The sequence below is a fragment of the Plasmopara halstedii genome (assembly GCF_900000015.1).
Source record: "Plasmopara halstedii genome assembly, contig: Scaffold_262, whole genome shotgun sequence".
In the NCBI taxonomy this organism is placed as follows: domain Eukaryota; phylum Oomycota; class Peronosporomycetes; order Peronosporales; family Peronosporaceae; genus Plasmopara; species Plasmopara halstedii.
This window is the reverse complement of record NW_020187183.1, coordinates 560,340-573,142: the sequence shown is the minus strand read 5'-3', so window position 1 is coordinate 573,142 and position 12,803 is coordinate 560,340. Positions and strand designations below refer to the sequence as shown.

The 12,803-nt window shown below is 44.7% G+C and overlaps 5 protein-coding genes across 5 annotated transcripts; 3 read left to right on the top strand and 2 right to left on the bottom strand.

Annotated features, from left to right (window-relative positions):
- Positions 1 to 1,124: 1,124 nt before the first annotated feature.
- Positions 1,125 to 1,337, top strand: PHALS_04573 (uncharacterized protein; the record flags this gene model as incomplete). The annotated part of the gene is made up of 2 exons (XM_024722409.1): positions 1,125 to 1,232; positions 1,293 to 1,337. 2 exons carry the CDS (start codon positions 1,125 to 1,127, stop codon positions 1,335 to 1,337), a joined length of 153 nt encoding a protein of 50 aa, XP_024573488.1.
- Positions 1,338 to 1,514: 177 nt separating this feature from the next.
- On the bottom strand, positions 1,515 to 2,155 carry PHALS_04572 (uroporphyrinogen-iii synthase; the record flags this gene model as incomplete). Its single annotated transcript, XM_024722408.1, has 2 exons — positions 1,515 to 1,657; positions 1,732 to 2,155. The coding sequence occupies 2 exons, from the start codon at positions 2,153 to 2,155 to the stop codon at positions 1,515 to 1,517; spliced, it is 567 nt and encodes a 188-aa protein (XP_024573487.1).
- A 336-nt stretch (positions 2,156 to 2,491) lies between these two features.
- Positions 2,492 to 3,728, top strand: PHALS_04571 (transcription initiation factor iif subunit beta-like; the record flags this gene model as incomplete). The annotated part of the gene is made up of 8 exons (XM_024722407.1): positions 2,492 to 2,566; positions 2,632 to 2,665; positions 2,727 to 2,788; positions 2,844 to 3,070; positions 3,138 to 3,225; positions 3,302 to 3,358; positions 3,432 to 3,521; positions 3,615 to 3,728. The coding sequence occupies 8 exons, from the start codon at positions 2,492 to 2,494 to the stop codon at positions 3,726 to 3,728; spliced, it is 747 nt and encodes a 248-aa protein (XP_024573486.1).
- Positions 3,729 to 5,239: 1,511 nt separating this feature from the next.
- Positions 5,240 to 6,074, bottom strand: PHALS_15024 (uncharacterized protein). The gene has a single exon (XM_036407319.1). The coding sequence runs from the start codon at positions 5,727 to 5,729 to the stop codon at positions 5,514 to 5,516; it is 216 nt and encodes a 71-aa protein (XP_036263030.1). The 5' UTR covers positions 5,730 to 6,074; the 3' UTR covers positions 5,240 to 5,513.
- A 326-nt stretch (positions 6,075 to 6,400) lies between these two features.
- Positions 6,401 to 12,774, top strand: PHALS_04570 (snf2 family nterminal domain containing protein; the record flags this gene model as incomplete). The annotated part of the gene is made up of 4 exons (XM_024722405.1): positions 6,401 to 7,378; positions 7,451 to 12,187; positions 12,259 to 12,348; positions 12,421 to 12,774. The coding sequence occupies 4 exons, from the start codon at positions 6,401 to 6,403 to the stop codon at positions 12,772 to 12,774; spliced, it is 6,159 nt and encodes a 2,052-aa protein (XP_024573484.1).
- Between the last annotated feature and the right edge of the window lie 29 nt (positions 12,775 to 12,803).

Genomic DNA, 12,803 nt, shown 5'->3' with positions numbered 1-12,803 from the left:
GTGGCGGGGATATTCGAACTCCGAGAACTCGTGGGAGTTTGAGGGGTGTGAAGTGTTCAGTAAAACATGGAAGAGTATACCAACAATCCCATGTAAGTGCGCTGCCATCTTTTCTAGGGCAGCGATACGGCTCTAAATCGTTTGAGTACTTCCTTTACTGATAAGCGCATTCGAACCCTGGCTAATCTAAGTATCCGCATCACGACGATACTCTCGATGTGAGGCAACCGTAGATGAGCTGCCTGACGAACAGGGAGTGGCTCACTCACATACGGAACGTATAGTAAGTCGACGGGATCACCTGGGTCGTTGCTAGTATCAGGCGAGGCAGGAAAGATTTTTCACTCCAATACTGATAGAAGTTTATGCTATTATTGGCAAGATTGCCGAGCGTAATGTGCTTCTCACCAGCAAGTGGAACCCGTTCCCATCTCTCCACGACTGCATACGATTTCTTTACGAAAAGAACAACTAGTCGAACTCAAACACTAGTGCGGGACCAAGAAGCGAACCGATTTTGTTCCAGGTTTACAACTTGATCGGTAGCTACGCCATCAGGCTAATGAAGATGTGTAAAGCTGTTGACAACCATAATTTGTGGTGGGAGGAATTTGTATCGATGCTCACGTTGTGCTTCGTACTTCGCAACCCAAGCCTTCAATGACTGACTTTTGTTAAACTAGATCTGGCCTGTAAGAGCTGATGGACGGATAAGGCGACGTGCTTTCCTTACCCCTTGCGCAATTCGAATACATTACTATATGGTATCTTTTCACTTCGTTTAGTATCAAAGGTACGGTTCTTGTGGCGGGTACAGATTTACCCAAGTACTTCTTGTGACCTGGTCATGGCTCACGGGCGCTCTCAAATCGACAATCTTGTTCTTTTTATCCGAAGCGCCGCGCTACATGTTTGAATGAGCGAAACATCTCGGAAAATTTCGGGTGGTCTATAAAAATGATCACGAAGTGATGGTGGCGCACGGAGCAGCTCGATTTGTGTTTTTCGATTAAGTCTTCTATTTATTAAAGGTCTTGCAATGTAAAAATTCGTACGAGTACATTCGCGTGGACCACTCGACGCCATGCTAGCCTCAGAATTTAAAAAACGTAATCGTCTCCGGAATGAATGGAATTGCTCGCTACCTGCTCACAAGCGGTTTAGTCTTGGGCGCCATGCAGGTCATTATTGGGCCGACATCGGACTGGAACGCGCGACGGGAGGCCGCTGAGGTGCGTTTATCTATAGTTGAGCTTATAGTAATGTCATAACCAGTGTAATCTCTTATGTAGGCTCTCAAGCTTGCCATGCAACCGCGCAAAATCGAAGAAGAGTAAATACGCATCAAGTTAATACAAAAAATATATCGTTGTCCTGACGTCATCTTCACATTATCTTCAAGGAGTAGCAATAAAACTTAGCTGCCAAAGATATAATTTCTGATAACATTGATGCGTAATGCCGACAATTTTGCATGCGCATTTATGTTCTTTGCTCTCGGGCATGCTGCCAATTCACGACAAATTCCGTTCTTCAAAGTCAAATATGGCGCAGGCCAAAGACTCCGGGTCGGGCATTGACGCGGTGACATCCGGTTCCCAGAATGCTTCATTCGTAGCCACTGCGTGTTGGCGTAAGGCACTTGCAGTTGTTTTGCCTGAAGGTTGAGTGAGTAATAATGTTAGCATCCATCACCATCCATAGCGACATTAAAGTGTGAAGTGAACTTACCGATGGCTGCCTTTCGGATGGACTTCCAGGGCAAAGCCATGTCCTTTATCACATTTAATCCGCTTGGGCTGAAAAATACGATCCAGTTCGGCACCTTGCAATCATCAGGGAAGTTGATATTCTGTACAGCACTAGTCTGGTACACGACCAGCTCCTCCAGTGGAAGTCCCCGCGAGCGGAAGCTGTTGGGGAGAACCTCCCGTCGCTTGTCACCGCAAAGAAAAATCATTGGCTTTTCCTTGGCGTCTGGAGGCAAAGCCCCACGCTGATGCAAGTAATTGCATAACGCATCAGCCGAGCCGGCGTCGTCACCCTTACAGATCACTCCAAGTGGCAACAGCTCGCGCGACGTGGCGGCGCCCACTGAATACACAGGCTTAACCTGCAATTTTTCTAGCACTTTACCCCTAACACTCGCATCCATTTCATCCAGCAATTTGTTTATTGCGATTGCGCTGCGTGGACTCGTAAATAAGATGCCGCTGTATCGCTCCAGATGTATCAACACATCCACTAGCCGATGGACATTGATGTATTCGAAATTGAGAGCCTCTATAAAATATGCCTTCATCAACTTTCGGGCAGATTGAGGGCGAGGACACCTTTCCAAAGCGGTCATGTACTTAGCATCCGCTGCCTTTAGCATCAGCACCGACACAGCCATGTCCTTAATTTACTATATTCAATTTGGAGTTTGATAAACTTGGTATAATATACTACTATCTGAATATGAGTTAATTTGTAATAAATTTCAAACACAATGGCCGAACCCGAGCAAGTTGAGCCGCTGCATCTTGAGCTAGAAGACCGCGAGGTGTACCTTGCTAAAATCCCAGTATGATATAATATTATAATCGGCTATTATTTGCTGCTTACCGTGATGTTGGCTCGATTTGTTAGACTGCTCTTGGAGTGTCTTGGAAAAACGTGCAAGGTTAAAATTGTGTCATATCTTGCAAAATGAAAACTATCACTTCTGAATTTGCTGGATACAGAGAGTGAGCTGATGCTGGGGTCTATCAAGCTGGAAAATAAAAGCGTGCTGGGCCGTCGTAAGGTACAACGACTAGAACATTCACATTTTAATTCATGCCATAAGTTTGGATGATTAGGGAATGCTGACAGTAAATCCAAGCACACTGGAAGAAGACATCCCAACCGAGTACCGCGTGGAAATTAGCGAAACGCCGCTGAAGCTCAAGGTATTTTCACTTGATGGCTCCGGTCGGATGGCTATTGAAGGCACAGTGAAAAATAGCTGCACTATCATGGCGCTGCGAAACGATCAGTATAGCAAGATGTGCAAGAAGCGTCTGATAAAATCAATGGTTAAGACAAGGTGTGCTAATATGGCTGAAGAATGTTTGTTCGTGTGTGAGCTGACACCAGCATTGTTTGCCGCACAGAATTGTGCAGCCGTTAGAAGATCTTCCCCGCGTAAAGAAGGCCAGAATCCAGTTCACCATCGAAAAGGCTGAAGCCGAGGGCGAGGAGGTTGGTTGAAGGATGTTGTATGCAGTATTGTATTTGCCTGAGTTGCTCACCACCGCTGATCTACCACATTTTTTAGGATGATACTGATTCAAGGCTATGGGAAAAGTCGGACAAGAAGATCAAGATGAGCAAAGTAAAAATTACTCGATTTATGGAAGCGAAGTTGACAATTTTTACCCTCTCCTGTGTTACTATTTCAATCGTAGGATGAATTAAAAAATCTTGTCTTTCATCACTTTGAAGAGCGTGACTACTGGCCACTTAAGGAGCTCAACTATCATTGTCGTCAGCCCGAGGTAAGACCACCGCATCACTTATTGATTGCACTTGATTTATGTACTTTATTCTGAGACCTCTACGTCTTGATCCGTCTTGCTTGACATTTTTAGTCACTGTTAAAGGAGATTCTAAAGGAAATCTGCGTTTACCATCGCAAGGGACCAAACAAGAGCTGCTACGAGCTCAAGCCTCAGTACAAAGATGGTGTCTCATCGAATGCCTAATTTTTTTGCGAGACGGCACAAATGCACCGATGTCGTGCCCTCAGTAATCACTGTTTTTTTAATATGCAGTGTCTAGCTGTGAAATTTGCCCGAAACTTGACTAGCTTAAAAGCATACAATTTTACAATTGAGTAGCTAGACGGTATTATAACATGCGGCGTCAGCCACTGGATTCGTGAGATTATGAGTCTCTTCTAATATGATTTTATAATCACCGTGGCTTCTGCGATGAACTTTAAGGCAGCGCGGCTTCCGCTATGTCCGCCTCACGGGTAAGCAGTTGCATCATATTCAGTAATATGATTCGCTCATACCACCACGTAGAGATGTTCGTTTGGTGCAAATAATTATTACAGAGCACTCTAAAGTATTTCTTGCAAAACCCACGTTAGATCTCTTGAAGTAATTCGGCTTTAGCGTGTAGGACGCCAAAAAGAGGAGCATACATGCTCTTACGTTAGCACTACAACGCCCATTCGGAAGGATATGGAGACGTTTGGACTGCCAAAAACTACAACGAAATTGCAAATTGCGTGCAGCAAATTGCGTAGCTCACTTCCCTCTTGCTTACTATTGAATTAATAAACGAGTGAACTGAAGACACTGGCGAAAGATGTGATACATAGCATCGTGCTTTTCATTTCATAATTTGGTAATTCGGTAAAAAACAACGTTTATACAGGTGTAAATCTGTTTCATGAAGGAATGTATCGATTGCTTAACATGACAGAAAAAAATTCGCTGGATACATGCAATTTTCAAAAGAACGACAGAGTCGAGCAACGAAAATGAAATTGTTATTACAGCACAAAGTGCACTTTCATGTTTGTATTGCCGCGACTTTTTTTTCACCGTGGAAAATGGCTTGTGTTCCGCATTGCCGTCTTTTGTCAGATATAAAGCCAAATTGACGAAGCTTAAAATGTTGACTTGGCGGAGATCCAAAAGGAAAGGCCCTTAAGGCACAAACCTACCGCGCAGGGACTTGAAATTGCTTATACCTCTAGTCCTGTTGTCAAAGTGTGTTTATTAGAGTAAACGTATCTTATTGTCAACTCAAAGTCGTAAAATTTGAAAATAAGCTGTAAAATTGTGATACATCTGGAATACAAAGACATCGACGCAAGATGGTAGTTTCCTTTTCGTTCGAAAGACCGTTAATATATTGTTTGTGGTGCTTCCAAGAATCATGTGCCACGATCTTTTCGTCTGCTCTATGTCCAACATCTGACTGTCGCTGGGGCTCAAGTGGTAAGTTGCTTGAGGAGGTAGATCCGAATCAAGGCAGTCGAAGATTGGTCACGTAAGTGACGAGCAATCACTCTCAAGAAGTGTGACTGTCGAGTATGCGATAATCGGGTGGGCTGGACACCCAAATGACCGTAAAAGTCCCATAGTGTAATGAGGGTACGGAATTCGGTCACAGAAAAAATCGAATAGCTACCAACATTTCGTGCGAGAGAAAGCCTAGTTCTTGCGTGTGGGTCCCGGTAGCATATATACAAAATCATGTCCAACATTTGAAAAGTAACGACAGATAGAACGAAAACGTCGCTTTCTGATATTAAGCAGAAGCTTCAAGTCCAACATAATAAATTGCGCTAAAGCTCAGCGATTAGCAGCCGAATAACAAGCACATGGACTTGCTTTATCGACGGAACGTTTTCAATGCTTTTGAACCGGCTAAGCTAAAAAATATTTTTTACGGACGAAATGATAAATATTTAAAGCCAACACAAGCTCGAGCACCACAATCGATGATCTCCCTAAGTGGTCAACAACTTGTCAATGCTTGAAAGTCTCATCTTTATATTTTACAGTTGCTAGCACTGTATGTATAATTTCAATCAAATATTGTTGCAAAAACATTGCGCACAGAGCTGGCACTTGCAATGTTGCTTCCAGGTATCGTTCTGTTGATCGCTCGACACCAGCGAAAAGCTTCACAAAGTTCTGCAAAACTGCCGTGTACCAGCCAATCAAGATGCATCGGTAGTCCATATACTGTAAGTAAAGTCACGATTTGAGTGTCCATTACGTGCGTCACGTCGGGCTTGTGGTGTCCACAATACTCCTTGGTACAAAGAGATTAGCGACGTGTGTCCCGTCCCATCATCACTGGAGACATCGAACTATATATGACGTTAGGTCATAATTTGATCAATACGGAGCATCAAGCATGCAATCTCAACCATCCAAGCGAGGTAGAAAGGGTGCAGGAAACGTTTGCTCGGTCGTGACGGATATATACAAGACTACTAAAATTTGACCTGATAAAGCAATCGTTACGTTCGCAAGCTTTGTCAAGAATATTTATTGCTGCACGAACAGTAAACAGCATCGATGACTTGCACAAGTATAACTATTGGAGACAAATTTGGTCGGACATTATTTTTGATTGAACTGCCCCGTTCATCCAAAATGAGGTTTTTCTCGCTTATTCAAACTGAATATCTCGGTGCGCTGCTACAACTTCTAAAAGGTTTTATATTGCAGCCCGCCACGAGCCGCCATATTAATGCGGATAACCGGAAGAAGCGAAAGGAAAAAAGCGCAATCATTCTTGGATCCTGGCGCGTCTCCGCTGAAGAAGGAGCAAAAGCTTGACCCGTGCAGGAATACTATATATATACAATTGACCCGACAGAGTCGTTTGAGCGCACTGGTCTCGTATGGACGACGTATCGTGCGAGGTGTCGCTGCACAAGGTGGATCCCCCTGAGAACGCACAGGCTAAGCGTGAGGACCAGGAAATGCCTGTTCATAATGTAGTGGAACATCAGGCGGAAAATAACTTTCGAAATAACGCAAAAAAGAATTTTATAACGCAGGAAATGAATGGAGAGACAGATTTGAAGGAGTCGGGAGTTGAGAATGAGTTGAACTACATGATTGCTGCTAAGCAGGCGATAGTCATAGAAAAATCTTGCCTCCTCGATCGCGAAAGTATTGGAGAAAGTGCTGCTGCGTCAGGATCAGCGAAGAACAGTGATGATGAATGGAAGAAAACCGAGATAGAAGTAGCGACGTCATCGACGTCAATCGAGGCAAATTTTAAGACGGCAGATGAATCAAACGTTAGTGTTGAGTTTGTAAAGCAAGAAGTAAATGATCAGCAAAAAAACGAGGAGAGCGAGACGCGATCGACCGAACATTCTTTGTCAAAAACAGATATAGCGGCATCTTTAGGCGAGGATACTACGTCATCGTTGCATGTTGACAACTTTTCGCAGCAAAGTTCTAATCGCCAAGTGCAATTCCCGTTTGCTTCATCAAATTTTATGGCGTCGTCGCCCACCCCTATTCGTCCGCTAGACGGAGATCCGCGTTCAATGAATCAGACACACGAAGGAGACATGGCCGATAAAGTCGATCACTCGAATTGTGATAACAGCAATGTGCAGAACGACGCCGCAAGTGCGCAAAATCTACCTCTGGGAAGCAATGCTGTATCACAGTCTCAAATGTTCTATCATCACACCAATGCGCCATCATTTTACACTACACCTCAAGATGGTCCACCCGTCGGACCTGCCATGATAGAGCAAAGCACTTTAGCTCCAATGGCATCCCAAAGTAGCCAGATTTGGATCTCACAGGCAGGACAACAGGGAGCTCAAACACATAAAAGTCCACTCAGAGGTCCTAGCGTACGTGTGAAAGTGTTATATAGCTAAGCTAGTTAGAGTTCGATAATGTTGACGGCTCTTTGACGTGGGCAGGGGCAGCATCAAGGAGGTAACGACCCCAACTTAAATCCGGCTCCATTTTCAGCAAAATCTCTGGTTCCACAGCGTTTGGACGAGAATTCGTTCGCCATAGAGCGGACGAAACTTAGCCGGTTGGGTGCCTATGCTAAAAATGCGTCTTCTTCAGCCCAAGCAAGCGCCCTTGCTGTCGATGTCTTGCGTGCATCAGTCGGTGCAGAAAACATAAAAGCTCACGGTTGGATAAATCAATTTCCTGGTAACGAGTATGAGGTCCTGCTTCAAAAGGGATCAATCGGGTTGTGCATGAATATGAGTGTTCGCTTAGGATCCGTTTCTGTGACAAGTTTTCGCCGACCAGAATCTGCTTTGATGGGACCTGCTGAGGCCAGCGGTATGATTTCTGTTGGCGATGATTTGATTGCAGTGGACGGTTTTTTGGTACAAAGCCAAGAAGATTTTGCTCGCGTTGTTTCCCGTTTAAAGTCTCTTCGTCCCGTTTTGTTGCGCTTTCGAAGACCTGGTAGTGGACTGTTGAGCAGCAACCGAGACGTTAATGTCTATCGAAAGGGGCAGCAAACTTCACTCGTAGGTTTGGACAATCCTCGGTTATTCACAACTGGGATGTGGCATTTAGGTGTTCGGTATATTTCGCCGAATCGGTGGGCCGCAGAGTTACACGTAGATGGTGGGGGAATTCGACGGCTGGGAGTTTTTCCAACCGAATATGAGGCGGCAAGGGCCTATAACCAGTACATTCTTCAGACGTATGGCAATGGAGCGGTCCAATTTATGAACCCTGCCGGTGATGGTACGAAGGGTAATGTTCCCGCTGCAATGACAGATGTGCAGACAGTGCAGCGCCGAAGATCACTGCTTCGAGCGGCATTTACTTTAGAACAGAAAGAGCAGCTGCGTGCTCAAATCATGGTCTTCAAGTTTACGTCTACTGGTGGTAATATTCCAAATGAGATTTTAAGTCGTGCGCTGAAGACGACAGCACATAATTATGTTCAGCCAAATGCCAGCAGGAACAAAAGAAAGAACTTTGCTCCTATCCTTATCTCAAAACCAGCAAAAAAGAAGACAAAGCGTGGAAAAAAAAAGAAGGCCTTTTCTGATGAAGAGGAGGACGAAAGTGAATCCGACGACAATTTTTCAGGACCCAGGGTTTTGTCGGAGGAGAAGCCAGCCCGCCGATCCGGACGCAATGTCGGTAAGGCGAAGAAGAAGTATGTTGAAGAAAAACTTGATTTTGAACTTAGCGATGAAGAGAAGTCGGAAAAGCCGAAGCAAAAAGATACTTTGAAGGGTCCTCAGATTGATCGAATTGTAAGCGTGCGTTTCCACAAGGACACTTTGGCGGACTCCGATGTGTCAATGGAATTTCTTATAAAGTGGAAAGATACATCGTATCTTCACGTGAACTGGCTCTCTGTTCGTGAAATTGAGGAGTTTGGCCAGCATGCTATTCAGCGCATGAGGCGACACCTACAAAAAAATAGTCGTTCTGTAGAAGAGGCTCGAGAAATTGTCGTCGTCGGCGAAGAAAAGGATCTCAGCAATTATTTTAGTGACTCATACATCGAAGTTGATCGTATTTTGAACGCAAAAGAGGTTGAGGAACCTGAGGAATCAAACCCTTATCTCGTTCATCTACTGGAAAAAGAAAGCAGTGTTGAGTTGACGGTGCCTAAAAAGACTGGTATTAAATACCTGGTGAAGTGGCGCGACATGAGCTATGTCGATTGCACGTGGGAGTGGGAAGATCAGCTGACGGATGACCGTAAGATTGCCGCGTACCATCGCTTCAATCACCCTCCCATTATAAATGGTGCACATCCTGCAACGTATGCTGATGTTCGCCCGGAACCTAACACTTGGGCGAAATACCAGGAGTCTCCAGTCTACAACAATCAAAATAAATTGCGATCATACCAGCTAGAAGGGCTTAACTGGTTGACATTTTGCTGGTATAATCGCCGCAATTGTATTCTTGCCGACGAAATGGGTCTTGGAAAGACTGTTCAAGCAACCTCTATACTTGAGCATTTGCGTCAACGCGAGTTTATACGAGGTCCATTCCTAGTAGTTGCGCCGCTTGCAACACTAGGTAATTGGAAGCGAGAGATCGAGACGTGGACTACAATGAATTGTGTCGTGTATCATGATTCTGAAGGCGGTTCCGAGATTCGTGCATTTATCCGTGAACAGGAATTTCACTTTGCGAGTGAAGTTCATCGTAGGCGAGGTATTTACAAGTTTAACGTTTTGGTCACATCATACCAAACGCTTATGATGGACGCTGAGTTTCTTGACTCGGTTCACTGGCGTTATATCGTGATCGATGAAGCTCATAAACTAAAGAACCGTGAAGCTAAGCTACTTCAAGTGCTTCATGGGTTCACTTGGGATTCATGCCTTCTAATGACAGGAACTCCGTTACAGAATGGCGTATATGAGCTTTGGTGTCTTCTAAATTTTATCGAGCCCGATAAATTTCCAAGTCAGCAAGAATTTTACGATGAATTTGGCGATTTGAACACAGCTGAACAGGTAGCTCAGTTGCACGAGCAGCTGAGGCCGTTCATGCTGCGTCGTGTGAAAGAGGATGTAGAAAAAAGCATTCCACCGAAAGAAGAAACCATCGTTGATGTGGAGCTTACAACTATGCAGAAGAAATATTATCGTGCTATATTCGAGCGTAATCGTCAGTTCTTAAATATGGGTGCATCAGGTACAGTTGCCAATCTAGTGAATGTTGAAATGGAATTACGCAAGTGCTGCAACCATCCATTCCTGATTCGTGGCGTTGAAGATAAAGAGTGCGCTGGTCTGGACGAGCAAACTCGAATGAAGATCTTAACTCAAGCAAGTGGCAAGACTGTTCTGCTGGATAAGTTGCTGACAAAGTTTCGTCAAGAAAAGAAAAAAGTGCTTATTTTCTCGCAATTTAAGATAATGCTCGACATAATTGAGGACATGTGTCACCTACGCGGATACAGCATGGAACGTCTGGATGGGTCTGTTCGCGGAAATTCCCGTCAAGCGGCAATAGACCGTTTCAACAATCCCGGTTCGGATACGTTCGCGTTTCTTTTGAGTACTCGCGCTGGTGGTGTAGGCATTAATTTGATTGCAGCTTCAGTAGTAATCTTGTTTGATAGCGATTGGAACCCTCAGAATGACCTTCAGGCCGTTGCTCGTTGCCACCGCATCGGACAAACGCAGTCAGTAAATATTTACCGATTAGTGACGAAGAAAACGTACGAAGCTCAGATGTTTGAAATTGCGTCAAAGAAGCTTGGAATGCATCATGCTGTGTTCGAGACCGGTGGTGTCCGCAATGAGTTTGATGGCGAAGACAATAGTGGTAATATGATGTCCCTGATGTCCTTAGACCGTGAAAAAGTTGAGATGATGATTAGATACGGAGCTTACGCTATAATGGGAGAAGAAGATGAGCAGGACCCTGATAACCGCGCTATCAATGAGCTTGATATCGATCATCTTTTGTCAACCAGTCGTACAATTCGATATGACCCGACAAGCTCCGGTGAAAATGGAGGAACTGAGGAGAATGGCGGCAAAAATGAAAGCGACACGAGGCCTACAGGAATTCCCCAAACAACTGCTCTGTCATTTTCTAAAGCAACCTTCACATCCGAATCGGCTGACACGACAATCGATTTTAACGACGAGAAATTTTGGGAGAAGGTGCTTGGTCCTAAGCCTGTCCAGGTACTTATGACAAAAGTTCAAGAAGGCTGGCTTAAGACGGCCTCTCAAGACGAAGTCAAGGATTTTCTCTTACAATTACGTGAACTGGCTCGTGCTGTTGTAAAAGAGCGACAACGAGGCAAGTCTCTTGCTGATGCCGATCAAGTGTTGGCAATCTTAATCGAGTTAAAAGTCACCGGTTGTGTCATAAAAGAAGTAATCAACGTTCGTGAAATTGCCACTGACTGGCTACAGGTGATTGAACGACCCAGACGGCGAAGAAGCCATGATATCGGAGATGAGTTGATGTATCTGGAGTTTCTTGACGGGCCTAAAGATAAGCCTATCAAGACAAAATTGAGTGGTGCTCGCCGAAAGCGAACACCCAAGTATAATGGCAGAAGTAAAGAGCATAAGCTTTACAAAAGTGATGACGATTTTGCCGATGACGATGTCGACATTTCTAAACGCAAGAAAGCCTCTCGCCAATCTAGCGCTATTAGAAGTTCAAGTGCCTCTTCACCTAGTAGCCGTGCCCTTAGTGGCTTGTACATTTCGATCAAGCGATTAAACGGCATTAATGAATTCTGTGTCTTCAAGGTCTATAGCAAGATGACTAAAATTCAAAAGAAGCTTGACAAATCTTGTAGTGATGCTGAATCACCATCGACCCCCGCCGAAATCAAGCGATCGAATATTATATATTTTGAGGATGGGGGAAAAAATCAGGTGAGCGGTTCAGAAGCTGAGGACCATCTAAGTGGATCAGATGGTGACGACCATTTAAGCGGATCGGAAGGTGAAGAAGAAGAAGAGGAAGATGCGTATGAGGAGGAAGAAGAGGAGCCTGCGAAGAAGCGTGGCCGCCCGCGTAAGAATGACAAATCTAGCGGCGAATCTAATACGGTTGTGATGAACAAAGTTGATCCGCAGGAGGATGAAGAGATGTGGTGTCGCGTGTGTTTCAGTGATCAAGGCTTTCTTGACGACCCTATTGTTCAGTGTGAGCAGTGCTCTGTTGCTGTCCATCAAGTAAGTGCAATGTTATATGTGGCTCATGATATCGTGCTCTGTTTTTAATTATTTTGTTATAATTCACACAGTATTGTTATGGCATCGGCGCGGTGCCCGAAGGAGATGAACCGTGGTTCTGTGACTTTTGTGCGGAGCAGAATGGCTCATCTGTTATTGCGGTACGTTTCAAGCTCGATTGGCTCTTACCTTGGCATAATTCTAATGTGGACTACATTTTGATATTGCTGCAGACATGCGAGCTGTGTCCGTTGAAGCGCCCGAAAAGCGCATTCAAAAAAACGATTGAAGGCAAGTGGGTCCACGTCGTGTGTGCCTTGTGGGCCCCTGGTGTTCAATTTTCCAATGTGGAGCGCATGAGTGGAGTAAAACATGTGGCTGCTGCTGCTGAAGAATTGAAGGGCTCAAGCTGTGCGATATGTGACAAGGAGAGTGGCTGCATCAAGTGCATGCGCGGTGGGTGTTCGACGTACTTCCACCCATTATGTGGTCGGGAGACGAGAGGCGCATATGATATGTTTATGAAAGAAGGGGGTCAGTTGCAAGCTTTTTGCCAAAAGCATCGAACGCATCGGAAGCGTAGTTAGGTATTAAAAGAGGTTTGTCATGCTAGAAG